Genomic DNA, 16,422 nt, shown 5'->3' on the forward strand with positions numbered 1-16,422 from the left:
CTAGATAAAGGTGACTAAATAAATTATCACAAACTCCTCCCCCTGCATAGATCTTATCCAATAAGCACAGGACAAGGGCGTGGAGAAGTAATGTTTACGTCCAGCTTGCTGAGAAGTGGGACAGAGTGCAAACTGCACCTGTCACACGGTCTGGTGTAGAGACACATCGGAGTTCAAATGAGCCACTGCAAAACTGTGTATAGGAAGACCACTGTAAGGTAAGAGCTAAACCTCTGCTAAAGTGACATATTCATGCTGTGCTGTGGTTGACTGAGCTGTGAGATCAAGATACAACAAAACAGCATTTTAGTGTTGCATTTATATACCCACTGTATCTGTATGAGATTTTTACATTCTACTGATGTCATTGCCAAGAAAAACTTGAGAGTGAGAATTACAGATGATTTATGTGCACAGATTGGTGTAGTAAATTCAAGCTTCCTGAAGTGGATCACTTTGAAAAGACAGAATGATATTCTGAATAGAGTGGCTGGGCAGGACATGTAACTGGATATCTGAAACATCCAAATCCTTCATGTCGCAGTCCCACTGTGACTGCATTCATATCATTGGAACACTGGCTGACAAAGATACTGGAGTTTGTCTTGTCTGGATTGTCCAGATGATGCATTTACAGTATGTAGGGCAAGGCCCAATTAAAGTGAGACTAGCTCCAGACTAACTAATCCAAATTATTGGTAGTTATCTCCTGCACCTGCTTGCAAAGCAGTCACCAGCTGCTATGTTCAGCGATGGAATTAACCAAGACATGCTATCAAGTCAGGGTTCAGGACTGTTTAGGAAATAAAGACTCTTCTTTAGGCATCAACTCTATATTATATGATGAAAGAACAATCTATGATACCTGTAATATAGAGTAAAATAGTACTTCCACAAGTCAGTGGTTTTTTTTAAACAGTTAAATGTAAAGAAGGGGATACATTTCAGAAGTTTTCTTTAAAAGTGGTGGCTCATACACGGACAAAGTTACATTTTTCTTACAGAATCCATAAATCAGCTTCCACTCCACCAGAATTACATCCACCGCCACACTTTTCTTACATAGTGAATTATACTGCCAAATAATTATGTAGGAAGGTGTCACTGTCAGTTTTAGCAGGTGTGCCGACACAATGATATTAGAATTTGTGATCCTATGATTGGTACACATTGTAGTCAGTAGTTCAGGTGACCTTACCTGTGTCTGCCTGTCCATGTGGCTCGCTGGCAGACATGCTGCCACAGTGGCAAAGCAGAGGGCTGGGTTTAAAGGCTGAACAAGTGCATGGAAAGACTTCCTCCTGCCAACTGTGGCATATGGGACAGATGGAAATAGGCGCGGTAGCACACAACGATCAGTCCATAGGTGACTAGACGAAGATATTTTGCAGCTTCACACTGACTGCAAGAGCTGGTGAGGAGAGTAAAGGTTAGTGAACATGCTCTTTGACTAAGAGAAGCCTATAGAGAATGTTTTACTGCTTACTAGTTTGACCTGCTGTCCAACAGGGAATTTTATTCTAACCCTTAAACTAATCAGTCAAACCACAAAAGATGCCATCTTCAAAATCAAATAATGCAAACAACTTAAGATGATATGCTCTAATCATCACTTTAGGATATTTCTTCATTTGTTTTGACCTCATTTAGACCTCATTTTGAAGTCAAAGTCATATTCAGGTGAATCAGCATGCTGTTAATTCCCAGTGAGCCCTCTTCAATCTGAAATAGGTTCAATAGGACACGTTATTTCTGTCTCTCTTCCATGAATATAGCCTGCAAGGTTTAGAAAATGTGTAATCAGATATGTATGCTAGAAAAAAATCTGACCTCGGCAAACAAATCAAAGAGTGCATAAGCTGCCAAACAGGAGTTCAACAGTGACCATACCCGACACAAATAAAGAGTACATGGCCCACTGTACGCATGCCAGCTGGTCATAAGGTGTTGGGTCTGCTGTCCACAGAGCTGCCATGCTGAGAAGAGGCAGGAACGGCCGGGCTCGGCATTTGGCCTGGAGCGAAACACGGCAAGAGACAGATGTCGTGGCTGCGATCCAGACATTGGACAGGAAGGAATGGGAAGGCCAGACAACAACCCAGGTGAGACACCGGGGAGAGAGAAGTGCAGCAAAGTGTGCAGAGTATGAAAAGGAGAGGGAAATGTATATTTGGTGTAGCTGAAGAAAGAGACACAAGCAAGACTTGCTTGATGTAAGAGGATAAGAAAGAGATGATGTTTCTACCTGAGAACCAGTAGTTTTCCACTGGGACTGTCCCCCATCTGAAATGGCTGTGTGTAAGACATAATCAGGTCTCCAAAGGCAAGGAGAGAAGGCTCAGTATTTTTGGAAGGAGTCTAATTTTACTTACTAGCACACATGACTGCTTTCACCAATAGGAACCACGAACAGCTTTTAGGGCTTCTTGTTGAGTCTGTGAAACATGGCATATGGGTGACCTGGCTCTCAGTTGGCTCCTTGGATTGGACAAAAAGGGGTCAGGGCTGCCAATGGAACCGAGGAAACACTGAATACAATCCTCGTGCTCTCTCCACTGGACCCAGTTCCTCCTTTTACTACCAAGCCACCATCCCTGGACCATGGCCATGTCTATGCGCTCACAAGATGATGTCTGTACTGTTTGTGTCAACCAGATCAGCGACGTGGAGTCTGAGGTGGAATACCTGGCGAGTTCTCAGACTGTATCCGAGGTGGTGGCCTTGCCCAGCACGGTGCCGGTGATAGGGGAGTCTTTCTGCCAGTGTGAGCGGCAGGGACAAGAAGAGCTTAGCCCCAGTGACTGCCTCTGTGGGGAGGAGGATCAAGGTGAGCAAAAGCTGATGAGTACAGGAATATGCCTTATAAACACAGCAGGGTGCACTGTAGATTGGCGTGTGTCAAAGTGTCAAAGTGTCAAAGCAGGGCAGACTAATATAACAATATACAGTCCCTGACAAAAGTCTTGTCGCTTACCGAAGTTGTTGGAACAACAAATAATAACTTGACTTGTAGTTGATCAATTGGAATCTGAAATGACTTATATGAAAGGCAAAGGCCTCTGGATTATGTGTATTGTATCAAAATAAGGTTTTGTATCATTCATTGAGTTTTATCATTTAATTAGAACAGAAAGGTCAGATTTGGCTTGGACAAAAGTCTTGTTGTGCCTTTAAATGATTCAACCAATCACAGATTAGAGCTTCACCTGTGACAAATACTGTAATTAACACATTCCCAGGTGTGTATAAAAAGAACCCCAGCACACCAGACCTTCATCTGAAGTGCAACCTGACCTCTCACAACATGCCAAAGATTCAGCCACAGATCAAAGTGCTGATCATCAAGAACCTGAAGACCAAGTCTGCTGCTGAGGTGGCAGACATCTTCAGTGTATCCAAACGTCAAGTGGAGAGGATAAGAAAACAATTTGAAGAAACTGCTGAAGTTCATGACAAGCCCAGGTCAGGCAGACCCCGTAAGACAACTGTTCCAGAGGACCGTTTGTTGCTTCGACAGTCCAGGGCCAGCCCTTTTTCAACTGCAGCAGAGCTGCATGAGAAGTGGTCACCAGAAACCCCTGTATCTCGAAGAACAGTTTGTCGAATTCTCTCACGCAGTGGTCTCCATGGCCAAATTAGTGCTCAGAAGCCAGCATTAAACAGAAGGCAACTAAAAAATCGTGTTGCATTTGCAAAGGCCCACAGCTTGGTGAAAGGATGGACAGAGGAAAAGTGGCAGAAGGTAGATTTTTCTGATGAATCATCCATTGAACTGCATCCCAAACGCAGCAAATACTGCAGAAGACCCGTTGGAACCCGCATGGACCCAAGATTCACCGAGAAAACAGTCAAGTTTGGTGGAGGAAAAATCATGGTTTGGGGTACATCCAGTATGGGGGTGTGCGAGAGATCTGCAGAGTGGATGGCAACATCAACAGCCTGAAATATCGACAAATTCTTGCTGCCCACTACATTTGAAACCACAAGAGAGGGCAAATTCTTCAGCAGGGTGGCGCTCCTCCTCATACTTCAGCCTCCACATCAAAGTTCCTGAAAGCGAAGTAGGTCAAGGTGCTCCAGGATTGGCCAGCCCAGACACCAGACATGAACATTACTGAGCATGTCTGGGGTAAGATGAAGGAGGAGGCTTGGAAGATGAAACCAAAGAATCTTGATGAACTCTGGGAGTCCTGCTAGACTGCTTTCTTTGCCATTCCAGATGACTTCATCAATAAATTATTTGAGGTGTATGGATGCAGTCCTCCAAGCTCATGGGGGTCATACACGATATTAATTCTTCTTCCCAAGGGACCATAGCTTTATGCTGTGATGTTATTGTAGCATGTTTGTGTATTCAAAATAAAATATAATTTCTACCGTACATTTTTTTTTGTATACGACAAGACTTTTGTCCAAGCCAAATCTGACCTTTCTGTTCTAATTAAATGATAAAACTCAATGAATGATACAAAACCTTATTTTGGTACAATACACATAATCCAGAGGCCTTTGCCTTTCATATAAGTCATTTCAGATTCCAATTGATCAACTACAAGTCAAGTTATTATTTGTTGTTCCAACAACTTTGGTAAGCAACAAGACTTTTGTCAGGGACTGTAAGGCTTTGAAAGTGTATTACACATACTATAATTAGCCTTTTGAGCATATAACATGGGTCAATACAAATACCAAAATATGAAATCATAACAGTTCTGTTTCGACTGTTCATGTTTCGGTGTTCTCAGGCTTCGACTGGGTGTGGGATGAGCACTACAAGTCCCCCGGAGCCTTCCTCAGCTGTGACAACAGGAAGGTGAGCTTTCACTCAGATTACAGCTGTGGCACAGCAGCCATCCGCGGCACCAACGAGCTCACAGATGGCCAGCACTTCTGGGAAGTCAAGATGACCTCTCCCGTGTATGGAACAGACATGGTGAGTAGCAGTCCCTTCAATAATGCCAAAGTTCTATCAGCAGTGGCCTAAACCACATGTGGAAATGTCTCTAAATCTCTGTTTGGTCTAGTGGATGTTGAGAATCTGTCAATCTATCATCTTCTAAGGAGCTTAGGAGCTTGAACCACTAATGTTTTAATTAATGTTTTTGTTTCTGGTTTGATCTTGTTGGTACTTTTTCACTGGTGCAGATGGTGGGAATTGGAACTTCAGAGGTGAACCTGGAGAAGTTCAAGTACAGCTTTGGCAGTCTGCTGGGCCACGACGAAGACAGTTGGGGGCTCTCCTACACAGGTCAGAGCCTCAGAATACAGGGATTCAGTATATACCACAAATTATCAGAATGATCTATGAAAGTGGATGGAAACTTTCTACCGGTGGTGAAAAACTTTTTACTTTACTATTCACATTTCAGAAGGAAATACTTTTTCCTCCATAACATTTACTTGGCAGGTGTAGAAACAGATTATGATAAGCTTGTAAAATATAGTCAGTGGATCTCTAGTGTTTTGGCTTCTGACCCCTTAAAAAAAAAAGCGGCACCTAGTTGGGACACATTTCTCACATTTCAGATGTCTGTGTATTATTAGCTTGACGAATGAGACATTTCTCCTCTAAACTTCTCAAATGATTTCATTGAAATGATCTAATATTTTCACAAAAGCAAGGATTAGTAAAAAGTCCCAAAAAACTGAAACAAATTTATGTAGTTTGCCTTTTCTTCTCACCTACCACAATTAATAATTTCAGGTACTCTTTAAGTGCTGCAAATACCAAGTCTTTTCACCATGAAAAAATGACAAAAGAAAAAACCCATTTCTTTCGGTTTAAAGGTCACCTCCAGCACAAAGGGAACAAAGTGAAGTTCTCCTCTCGGTTTGGCCAAGGCTCCATTATAGGAGTGCACCTGGACACATGGCACGGCACCCTGACCTTCTACAAGAACCGGCACTGCATAGGTGTTTGTTTCTCTGTCATGCAAGTAGGATTTGTTAGCTGCATTGACTGCTGAGTGGCTCTTAATCCTGAATTATTTTCATCCCGTCACCTCTGCTGCTACAACAGGTGTTGCCGCTACTAGGTTGCAGAACAAGAAGCTCTACCCGATGGTGTGCTCCACGGCAGCCAAAAGCAGTATGAAGGTGATCCGTGCCTGCTATACACCCACCTCCCTGCAGTACCTCTGCTGTGTGCGGCTCCGCCAAATGTTTCCCAGCTGCCCTGATATACTTAACGCTGTGGAGCTGCCCCCGGGTCTGCGCACCCTCCTCCACACACAGCTAGGCTGGGTCTTCACCCTCAGCGGCAGCCCCGAGCCATCGGAGCAGCCCGGGGACTTCCCTGAGGATTTCCACAAGGAGATGAGCCTGCCTTCCAACCCCAGCCCGAGTCCAGTAACCATCCTGAGTGCCTGCGCCTCCCCGAGCCCCTGCACCAGCCCGTTTCCTGACACGGTCCCCTACCAGTGCCCCTGTCAGATGTCACCTCAAACTCAACCCTGCACTTGCCACTGCCCTCCAAGTCCTCCCAGCAGCGACTATGACAGCTGCTGCTCCGAGCCAGAGGATCACCAGTGTAAAAGATGCCGCTGGACATGACTCAGTCGTGTTTGGCACACCGCTATTCTACCATTGCCATCAAAACCTCCTGTAGGAAATCAGAGATGAGAGCAATCTCATCTTTTAGCCAATATTTTTCAATCAACATTTTCCGTGGACTATTGCTTCTCTTTTTTAATTTAGCAAGTTTGTGACATTCAAACAACTTTGTCAGTGAGTGGGGAGAAGCGACTGAGTGCGTGTATTGAGCGTAACATTTCATGAAGTTGAGGTATTTAGTGTGACATCTCATTTTAGCCAATTTCTAAAACATGCCAGTCACTGCTTATGGGGGTTTGCAAAATTAGACAATGCTTAAAAACGCTGGAAATCTTGTGAAAGTGTTCACTTATTATACTCAGGGATAGACTCCGGGGGAGAGGAGTCACTTTTTGATACTGTTGAAATGACTTTTTGTACAGTAAATGTGTGTTTTGTAATCAGCATTCGGTGTTTGTGTTCTGGCTTACAAGAGCATTTGTTTTTCTATGTACAGTTCTGCTTTGTTTATGAAATTTCTTACTCTAAAATAAAAACAAAAATGAAAAGTTTTGTTGCAACTCATTTTTATAGGCTTTTCATACATAAGGAAGCTACATCATATAGTTCATAGAGGTCCCTCTAACAACACAACAGAATATTGCACACAAGTAATATAAATCATATAATTCCTTATTTAAATATAATTTATTCCTTGAATCTGCTGGTGCTCAGAGGAGTATAAATAGTGCTTTCCTGGAAGGCAAACATGATATCTAAGGCATATTTTTAGCTTGTAAACATCAACATTAACATATTAGCAGCCAAGTGGTGACAAAGTGCCATTAGAAGCCAGATGAATCTTCGCTGACGTCCATCCATCTCATTTTCAAGTGGGTACATTAGTCCAGGACCAGCTGGGGGTTCTGGGCTGTGAGGCAGCGGTAAACTCTGGCTGATATCTCCGGTCCTATTCGTCTCTCTTTGCCTCCACTTTTCACTAAGAGACCAGCCAGCAGCCCCTTTCTGTCCTCCTCTGACCCCAAGCTCTGGTACGCCTAAAAAAAACAACACGAGAAATGTTAAAATTATATCATTTTTTTGTTCATCTCCTGAAAAGTTTTTAGATGTGTTTTCAAAGCAGTAAAAAGCATCCAAAATGCCTGAGTTGCACACGGTGGGCGGTCACACTGGGATTCCATGACACACCGCTGTTAGTGTTGGCACCATCCTCAGCCACCATACTGAAGTGCACTCTGATGTACCTGCAGCAGCAGCTGAGGAGACGGGTAGGCTGCAGTCACAGTGGAGGCCACGGCAGGGCTAACTCTGTTCAGCTGTTGGATCTGCTTGCTCCAGACCTGGATAAGCCCCAAGCCGTCCTTCTCTACCCGAACCCCGCTGGCCCACGAACCATCCACACAGAAGGGCAGCTCTGCTCGCTCTGTCAGCAGTCTGCAAAAACATGGAAGGAAAAATGAAGTGAGGGAAGATAAGTCAGGTGTTAACATGATAATATCTGTCATATATATCATATATATAATATATGAGACAATAACTAAAGTGGTTGCGTACTTGAAAGGGCGCTTTGATAAGGCCTTGGTGACAGCACACAAATGGTTAGTGACATCTTGCCAGCCATCCAGGAAGACCAATGAGATATTCTTACAGAGCTGTAGGTACACAAGAACCTAGAGAGAAATGGAGAAAGTACAGAAGACACCCCTCATTTTCTGTACTTGAGCCTCATTAGTTAAACCCTAAAGCTCAGCGCATACACCAGGGCTGTTCAATTTGTTCCTCCCTGGTAGGTAATGAGCTAGACCTGTCCAGTAGCTACCTGGGACCAGGGCTGCATTCCAATAACCATGCTACCATACTAATTTGTGTGCAAGAAAAAGATTTAGTATGTTCCAATACATAGCAATGTGCCAAAAAATACCAGGACGTCCCACTACAGGTCACATTTTTCAGTATTCAAGCCAGCATGCTTTTCTAGCTATTCTGACCCCAACAGTCCTCTGCGCAACAGAAGATTTGGTCACATTGACTGAGCTGCTGAGAGAGCACAGACGGGACTGTGATGGATATAGGTACAGCAACGGAGGGCTCCAGCCTTCCACGACTGGAATTGAACAGCCCTGTCGTATAACCATAAAGTGCACAGGGGCGTGTGTGCAGTTGGAGGAGATATAAAGTAAACTGACCTCTTCGATGTCCAGGCTCTCCATCCCCAATTTGGATTGCAGCGTCTCATCTAGTAAATGCACACCCCCGGCATCGGCCCTGTCGGTAATTTAACCAATAAGTGAGGCCAGCCAACAAATAAGCAAATAATCTCACCAGAGATTAATAGATAGGTTAATCGGTCACGGACACAAACACTAACCTGTAATCTGGATCAGAGTCTGTCACTAACAGAGTGACCACCTTCTTGGAATCTCGGTTGAGACACTCCAAAAGAGGATTGAGGAAAGGCCCCATCCCTGTCTCCTCCCCTTCACTGTCTAACATCTGCAGTATGGAAATTAAATTTAAAATAATATGGAGGAGGGTGTAGAGCACAGCATGGGCGCTGCTAAAAGCGTGCAAGAATACAGCCAACCTGAGGTCAGAATCACAACAACAAAGCCTCCAAAGAGTCCACCGTGTCAGCGGTCATCATTTAATTTACAGCGTAAAAAGTTGCTTACTTTCTTCACAGAAATCACCACGTCAATGAAGTCAGTCAGATCCAGCACCAGAACCACTTGCTCCTCCTCCACTGAGGTCTTGCCATCATCTCCCTGCTAAAGACAAAACAGTAGTGATGTCACAATAGACAAGAGACAAAGGAAGTGTATGTACATGGAAATCAATAAATGTAAAGCAGCCAAAATATCACAATTAATTCAAATGTACAAAATGTACACAGCAGGGCTGTAGACGGGCATACTCTACATAAGCATGCATATCAACTGTACTCATGTTACAGATGCAGATAACATACAGTAAAAAGAAAACAAGCAGATGTGGACATGTGCATTACTAGCCGAGCACCCACCAGAAGCTCAGGGTGTAGGAGCAACATACACAGAAATAATGTTAGCCGAAGCGTGAGGTACCTACCTGAGGTAAATCTCTGGTCCAGGTGATGCTGCGTGGGAGCTGCTGGCTCTCAATGTTGAACCTCCACTCAAAGGTAGCCAGAGCGTCCAGCAGGATGTCTGAGCCATCCTGCTGCAGAAGAGCTGGAGAAAAGCACACGCAGGCTTATAGATGAGCAGACTTGTGCATATGCATAGTTTCAGGCTATTGTTCAAGTTGTGGAAGTCATAACCTAGTCGGACGATGCATTTCACTGGTCCCTGTAGGCCAACACATTGAAGTTTGTTCATAGAAATTTTCATGTATGCATGATTTTGGTTGGAGAAGCAAAATGAAATGCACAGTTGCATAAGTAGCTCTGTCGAATTACTATTCCACAGATGCCATTGAAAACTAGGCAAATAATAGTGTAACTATAAATAAACTAAATGCACTTTTAATTAAGATACAAAAATAACACCAGGAAGCTGAAATAATAAAGCACATTTCCCCCAATATATTTAAAATTCATCAAATGTATTATGTATGTATTATTATCATTGTTGTAATTTATCATTTTGTATTTCTTTATATGACAACAACATTGTAAACATATAAATCATGTAAACATACTTGCTGTGTTTTTTTTTAACATTTTAAAATGCCTTATAATTAAATGTTAAACTTTCCGACAGTCCTGAAGGCAGCGCGGTGTGTACCTGGGTCGATGCACACAGTCAGACAGCGGAGGCAGTTCTCCGGCCTGAGGCTCCTCAGGTGCTCCGCCTCCTCTCTCCTCCTCTGCTGCTCCCGTCTCTTCTCCTCTTTCTCATGAGCTCTGGCAGCCCTCTGCCTCTCTCTCGCCTCCCTCCTCTCCCTTACCGACTCTCTGTCCGCCTCTATCTCCTCCTTGCTGCGGCGTTTTCTCGCGGGGCTCGGCGTGCCACGTCCGCCTGTCCGCGGAGGAGACAGAGCCGAGGCCGGACGGGAGACGCTTTTGGCCGGGGACAATGGGAGGGTCCTGTCCCTGTGGTCTGAACTCTGCTCCTTTATTAAATCAGTGCTGACTGTTACTGTCTGACTGCTCCCAACACGGTTTAAATCTTGTTTAATCTCAGCGTCGCTTTCCTCAGATTCAGATATTTCCCATGTTTTAGCTCTACGCAACACAGACATCTCATATGTTTGGTTTGAAACATATGACAAAAACTCATTGAACGCATCTTTCATGCACACAACGGTGTCCGCTGAGGGACAAAATGTTAAAAACGCGCTACATAATTCCCTTTTTACCCCCTTCAGAAACCTTTACACACGAAACACTGATAACACTGTACTTTGTATCATTACACTTGGCTAACTACTAGACTTCAGTGACTCCCTTTTTTTTTATTTTTTATTTTGCGCTCTTTAAAATCACATAAAAACGTTCAATAGCTAGCAATTGAAGAACACATTTATTGTATTATTTTTTACGTTCACTCGTATGGTTTCTAATGTACTTATTCTGATGTAATCTCTAATGTTAATCACAGAAAATAAAGCAAAATAGAGGTTTGGATTTTGTTTTTAAATAAAGCTTTCCAGATTTAAAAAAAAAAAAAAAATGCAGTTCAGCAGCGCGTGCAGATCTGGAAAGTGTCTGCTGAGTGTTTGCAGCTCACTGGATCGATCCATGTGGTTTAAAGATCAGCAGAGCTGCAGCAGCCTGCCAGCTAGCAGCTACAGCAGTCTGTCCATGTAAACACACTGAAAGATGCCAGTAGTGAGTTTCCTCTTACAGCCTACAGTCTCTTCTGCTCACTATGGCGCAGCCGGCGGAGAAAGGTACGTCTGTCTACGTATTTGTTCTTCAAAACAATACGACTCCAGTTGTAGCTCAGCAGTCCGGACCAGACCTCCGTGTCTCGGTGCACTTTCCTTCAAATCTGGGCCACTGAACGACCAGCTCAGCATTTCATACTTTAGCTTCATACTTTTAAGTTCATGTGACTAAAAGGGAAGTGGACAGAAAGCTGAGGTCAGCAGTAATGTTAGAATGTAATGTATTAAAAAATAAACCCATGGTTCCTATTTTTAAAGTGGTTTGTTTCCCCACTACTGAAGCTCAGTCTGGAGCTTTAGTGGAGTCAAACCATTTTGTGGTACTTTATGCTAGAAGCTAATACTACGTTCATTTGGCATCATTAGTTTGTAGATATGTTGCTGAATAAGATATTTAATACGAGTATAAATCAACATTGTCACAAGATACACAGCAGTGTATGAAATAGCTCAAATTAGCTCCATCTCCAGCAGCTTCAGCACCAGTGGTGGTTGTGTAGTAATAGTCCAGTGATATGATAATATACATGATACATGACTTTAAATCTGTTTTCATGCTAGTTCTTGTAACAGAGTGTTTTTACACTGTGGTACTGTTACTTTTACTCCAATTAAAGATCAGAGTATTTTTTTCTGTGTAACTGTGTAACTAATGTTATTGCTGCCTTCACTGTGCAGTAGGAGAAGGTAATTTAACTTTTTCATCCATATCCATATCAGACATTAATTAGATTTATTATTCAAAGAGGAGTATTTTTGTATCTATTTAAGCAGGTCAAGAGGGGATCTTTGAAGCTTTATCGTGAATGAATCCTCTCAAAAGTGCTCCAATAAATTCAGTTATTACTAGATGTATGACACTAAATGTATGAGTATAAGAGTATAATCACATATTTTAGGGTTAGAATATAGTGTACAAATATGAAATTTGAAGTTTTAAAAAAAAAAAAAATCATAAACTAACATGTTGACCTTTGTGTCCATGTGTCTGACCTTCAGAGTGAAGTTAGACTCTTATTTTGAAATAGCCAGCAACAATGATCCAATCTTTGTGTTATTCTTACAGCGTACTACCGCTTTGTGGTGCTGTTCTTCAACTGCCTGCTGACGTTTGGCTCCTACTTTTGCTTTGACATCCCCAGCGTTTTGCAGGATCAGTTCCAAGGGGTAAGTAAGAGATAGCAGCTTAAAGATAAATATCTCTCCACATTAGCTCATGATCATTGTACGTCAAAACCGCCCCAGACGTCTGCCCTCAGTTTGTTAGATAAAAATCGTAATCACTGGCCTCCGCTCACCTCACAGAACCTGACATGTCTCAATGCAACAGTGGACTGTGTGGAGGGATTGGGGATGAGCCCCCAGCAGTACAATCTACTTTATGCCATCTATGCTTGGACGTAAGCACATGCTCACATATTGACTCTATTGTTTAAACAGCTGATGAGCAAAGCGCTGCAGTCAGTTCTTTTCCTTCCTGTCAACAGGAATGCAGTAGTGGTCGTCCTGGCTGGGTTCCTCATTGACAAGTTAGGAAACCGCTGTAAGTCTGTTTATATCTCATCTGCACATCCAACAGCAGACTTATGGGAACCCTTGGTACTGACTCCCCTTCCCTCCTCTCTGCAGTTGGAGTATTTCTGTTCTCTTTCCTGTGTGTTGTGGGCTCGTCGCTGTTCGCACTGGGCGCCCACTTTAGAGGAACTCCCTATCTGCTGCCACTTATGCTCACAGGCCGACTACTGTTTGGATCGGGCAACGGATCTCTGACCAGTTGAGGCCGCCACACTGAAGTCACACACATACCCTTTACAGTGTCACCTGAGAGGAACGTTCCTGAAACCTGTCTCTCATTTGCTTCCTCATTAGTTGTTCAGAACCGCATCACAGCTTTCTGGTTCAAAGGGAAGGAGCTGGCCTTGGCTTTTGGTCTGACCCTGGCTTTCTCTCGCCTGGGATCAGTCCTGAACTTCTTCCTCACCCAGAAGTTTGAAGAGAATTATGGCATGCAGTGGACTCTCTGGGGTGGTACGTTTATGCCGTGACTGAACAATAACTATGTTAGAAAAAAGTTAAAGTATTTTTCTCATGCTATATGGCACATGTTTTCTAGGTGCACTATTGTGTGTGCTGGGCTTTGTATCCGCCATTATAGTCAGTGCTCTGGACAAGGTCGGAATGAGGCAGCTGGGTCTCGATGGCGCCATCCAAGAGGAGTCCCGCAAAGTGGTATGAGGAGTATCTCTTAGTAATAATAATCTGTTTCCAACATCACTGTAAAGTGCAAGGACGCTGCTGATGTTCATGAACTTCTTTGTCCACAGTATGTCTAGAAGTGACTGTGTGGACTAAATAATTTGTTTCTGCGTGTAGAGGGTTCAGGATGTGAAGCTCCTGTCATCAAGATACTGGCTGCTGGTCCTCACCATCATGTTCTTCTATAACGGCATCTTCCCGTTCATTGCAGATGCCAGGTAGAGCTCTCAGAACACAACACAAAACACAAAATCAGGTTTATTAAGGCTGGTATGCAGGGATGTTTTTAGGATATGAATGCTGTCAGCTGAAACTCCTTTAGGCCAAAATAATAGGCATAGGGATGGCATTTCATACACTTAAGGACAGACCATTTGTAAAGACTTAAATTCCTTCAGGATGTGTATTCATCATAAGCCACTGTATGGATATGACTAGTGCATGAACACTTTATTTCATTTTTACGTGCTGCTGTGTTTTTCCTGTCCAGTAAGTTCATTCAGGATAAGTACGACGGCTACAGTCAGAAGGAGGCAGCTTACATCGCCGGGGCCGTTTATGACAGCTCACTGGTCCTCTCAGCCAGCGTGGGCATTCTCATCGTAAGTATCTGTGACCTGGTTTCTAAACTGTTCAAGATGTCTGTTGTGTGCAGTCATATGAAATAAGTAGCTACGTCGCTGTGACATGTGACTTCCTCTTGTGTTTGTCCCAGGATTATGTGGGCCTGCGGGGCATTTTTGCTTTAGCCTGTGCCGTCCTCACGCTGCCTGTGTTCGGGCTCCTTGCCTTCACCTTCGTGCCTCCTCTCGTCTCCACCATATGGCTCGGAGTCACCTACTCCTTTGCTGCTGTGAGTTTAGCTCAGAGTCATTGTTTTGCATGATAGTAATTAGATATTTGTCTTGTTCCTTATCACTGCACTCTGCCAATATTTTGGGGTAGAGATTTTAGTTATGTTCTGAAATCCAAATTAGATCGATCATCTATGAGAAACTACTCAATATATATATATATATATATGTGTATATATGTGTGTATATATATATATATATATGTATGTATATATATATATATATGTGTGTGTGTGTGTGTTTGTGTGTGTATATATATATATATACACACACACACACACGCACACACACATATATATATAGAGAAATTACTGTGGGCCTTTTTCCTGTTACTAACTGACATTGATAAATACATATTTATCATGTAGATATTTGTCCTGATATTTAGGAAAAGCGTGTGTCTTAATTTAAACTACTTTTTCTGTATCCCAGGCAAGCATGTGGCCATCTATTCCCCTGGTGGTACCTCAGGCCACCCTGGGAACAGCCATGGGTCTGGCCACCTCCGTACAGATGATTGGGATCGGAGTGTCCAATCTGGTTGTCGGGCAGATTTTGGGCACCAAATCTAGGTAGGAAATGCTTCAGATCAGCGTCTCATTTCAGGGCTGCGATGGTCCGTTCTGTATCGTAGATCTCTACTTACTGATCTCTTCACTGTTTTCTCCATTTCCCATCCAGTGAAACTAAAATTCCATTGTGGCGTTGGCAGAGGATGATGATCTTCATGCTGGCCAACACCATCAGCTGCATCGTCACCTCAGTGCTGCTCAACGTCGTCGACCGCAGACAGGTCAGACTCGCCACAGGCCGCCTGTTTAGACATGTTCTGCGTGCGTCTGTTGTCAGCTGACTTTAGCTCGGCACACAGTGTGTTCAGTTACGCTTTGTTTGTCTACAGGGCGGGACCCTGAACAAGACAACCAAGAGGTCAGAGCAGACAGAGAGAGACTCCGACAGAGAGCCGCTCAACCAGGGAGATGAAGAGCACGAGGAAGACGAGGAGGACGAGGCGGTCAGATCTCGTTCTATCAATTCCTAAATTGTTCCTTCAAGTTTGAACGCTTTTCTCTCATTTCTCTTTTTATGTGTATTTTATATTTACCAGCTTTCGAGGTGAATTTGGTTTATTCCCTGTTAAACAGTATTTACACCCAGACAGTATCAACACATTGTATTAAATGTGAGTGAGTTATTGCAGGTTTTTCAGTAACACGGGTGCACAGGAAAAAATAATGATGGTAGAAAAAATGTTTTTGAAATGTGTTTTTAGTTTATTTGAGCTGAAAACATTTTATCGTGACATCATCACTCAGCTATCAAGTGTACACTAATTTTAATGTAATGTTAAAATGTAATGTAATGTGTTTTTATGATTATGAGTTTCTAACAAAACAGTGAAATATTTGTACTTATCTGTGTGTTCATGGTGAGAGCTTTCACTATGAACTTGAAGAAGGGAAATGTAAGTTGCCAAAACAGCAAAAATAAAATGCCGTTAACATTTATTTAACAGTTTGATCCTTTCATAGTTTCATAGTTTCATAGCAATTCAGTAATTCATATTAATGGAAAAAAAAAGCTAGGATGAAATTTCCTTTTGGAGAGAGAATTCTTTACAATAAAAAGTTAAACCAGTTTTCTAAAAAACAGTCTAATCCTAACATGCAATATAAAGTTGAGCAGCCGAACCAGTGTCTTCCCTAGAAATACTTACTAGTGTTTTTAGCACATGACGGCCAATAGGTGGAGCTCTTTCCACATTTATTTACAACTGCATTTCATGTAGTAAACATGGGATTAGGAGGATTTAAGATCATTTTGTGTTTGCCTCAGTGACTTTTACTTCAGCTCTTCAGGTTTTTTCCCCATATGCAGCCTGCTATTTTAA

General features: G+C 42.9%; 3 protein-coding genes across 3 annotated transcripts; 2 read left to right on the forward strand and 1 right to left on the reverse strand.

Moving 5' to 3' along the window:
* The first annotated feature begins 131 nt into the window (after nt 1–131).
* Nucleotides 132–7,100, forward strand: spsb3b (splA/ryanodine receptor domain and SOCS box containing 3b). Its single transcript, XM_070851655.1, has 7 exons — nt 132–218; nt 1,967–2,102; nt 2,656–2,827; nt 4,746–4,933; nt 5,146–5,248; nt 5,788–5,913; nt 6,020–7,100. The coding sequence occupies exons 1-7, from the start codon at nt 178–180 to the stop codon at nt 6,550–6,552; spliced, it is 1,299 nt and encodes a 432-aa protein (XP_070707756.1). The 5' UTR covers nt 132–177; the 3' UTR covers nt 6,553–7,100.
* A 59-nt stretch (nt 7,101–7,159) lies between these two features.
* eme2 (essential meiotic structure-specific endonuclease subunit 2) lies at nt 7,160–10,781 on the reverse strand. The gene is made up of 8 exons (XM_070851422.1): nt 10,317–10,781; nt 9,640–9,761; nt 9,225–9,320; nt 8,921–9,045; nt 8,739–8,817; nt 8,107–8,222; nt 7,797–7,986; nt 7,160–7,589 (listed from the first exon to the last, which is right to left on the reverse strand). The coding sequence occupies exons 1-8, from the start codon at nt 10,771–10,773 to the stop codon at nt 7,434–7,436; spliced, it is 1,341 nt and encodes a 446-aa protein (XP_070707523.1). The 5' UTR covers nt 10,774–10,781; the 3' UTR covers nt 7,160–7,433.
* A 520-nt stretch (nt 10,782–11,301) lies between these two features.
* mfsd1l (major facilitator superfamily domain containing 1-like) lies at nt 11,302–16,021 on the forward strand. Its single transcript, XM_070851906.1, has 13 exons — nt 11,302–11,424; nt 12,488–12,588; nt 12,727–12,821; nt 12,909–12,964; nt 13,051–13,194; nt 13,291–13,449; nt 13,535–13,650; nt 13,795–13,895; nt 14,168–14,279; nt 14,393–14,530; nt 14,964–15,103; nt 15,213–15,324; nt 15,433–16,021. The coding sequence occupies exons 1-13, from the start codon at nt 11,403–11,405 to the stop codon at nt 15,571–15,573; spliced, it is 1,437 nt and encodes a 478-aa protein (XP_070708007.1). The 5' UTR covers nt 11,302–11,402; the 3' UTR covers nt 15,574–16,021.
* The last annotated feature ends 401 nt before the right edge of the window (nt 16,022–16,422 follow it).

This window comes from Pempheris klunzingeri, chromosome 20, assembly GCF_042242105.1.
Source record: "Pempheris klunzingeri isolate RE-2024b chromosome 20, fPemKlu1.hap1, whole genome shotgun sequence".
Classification (NCBI taxonomy): Eukaryota; Metazoa; Chordata; class Actinopteri; order Acropomatiformes; family Pempheridae; genus Pempheris; species Pempheris klunzingeri.

What these genes read in the sequence shown, in the direction of transcription:
- spsb3b (XM_070851655.1), top strand. Translation starts at nt 178, where the DNA reads ATGAGCCACTGCAAAACTGTGTATAGGAAGACCACTGTAAG. An exon ending in AAGGCCAGACAACAACCCAG is followed by an intron (nt 2,103 to 2,655) that starts GTGAGACACCGG and finishes TGTGTCAACCAG; the next exon opens with ATCAGCGACGTGGAGTCTGA. An exon ending in CCGTGTATGGAACAGACATG is followed by an intron (nt 4,934 to 5,145) that starts GTGAGTAGCAGT and finishes TCACTGGTGCAG; the next exon opens with ATGGTGGGAATTGGAACTTC.
- eme2 (XM_070851422.1), bottom strand. Translation starts at nt 10,773, where the DNA reads ATGTCTGTGTTGCGTAGAGCTAAAACATGGGAAATATCTGAATCTGAG. An exon ending in GACTCTGATCCAGATTACAG is followed by an intron (nt 8,818 to 8,920) that starts GTTAGTGTTTGT and finishes AATTACCGACAG; the next exon opens with GGCCGATGCCGGGGGTGTGC. An exon ending in AGAGCCTGGACATCGAAGAG is followed by an intron (nt 8,223 to 8,738) that starts GTCAGTTTACTT and finishes ATTTCTCTCTAG; the next exon opens with GTTCTTGTGTACCTACAGCT.
- mfsd1l (XM_070851906.1), top strand. Translation starts at nt 11,403, where the DNA reads ATGGCGCAGCCGGCGGAGAAAG. An exon ending in AAGAGGAGTCCCGCAAAGTG is followed by an intron (nt 13,651 to 13,794) that starts GTATGAGGAGTA and finishes TTCTGCGTGTAG; the next exon opens with AGGGTTCAGGATGTGAAGCT. An exon ending in ATTTTGGGCACCAAATCTAG is followed by an intron (nt 15,104 to 15,212) that starts GTAGGAAATGCT and finishes TTTCCCATCCAG; the next exon opens with TGAAACTAAAATTCCATTGT.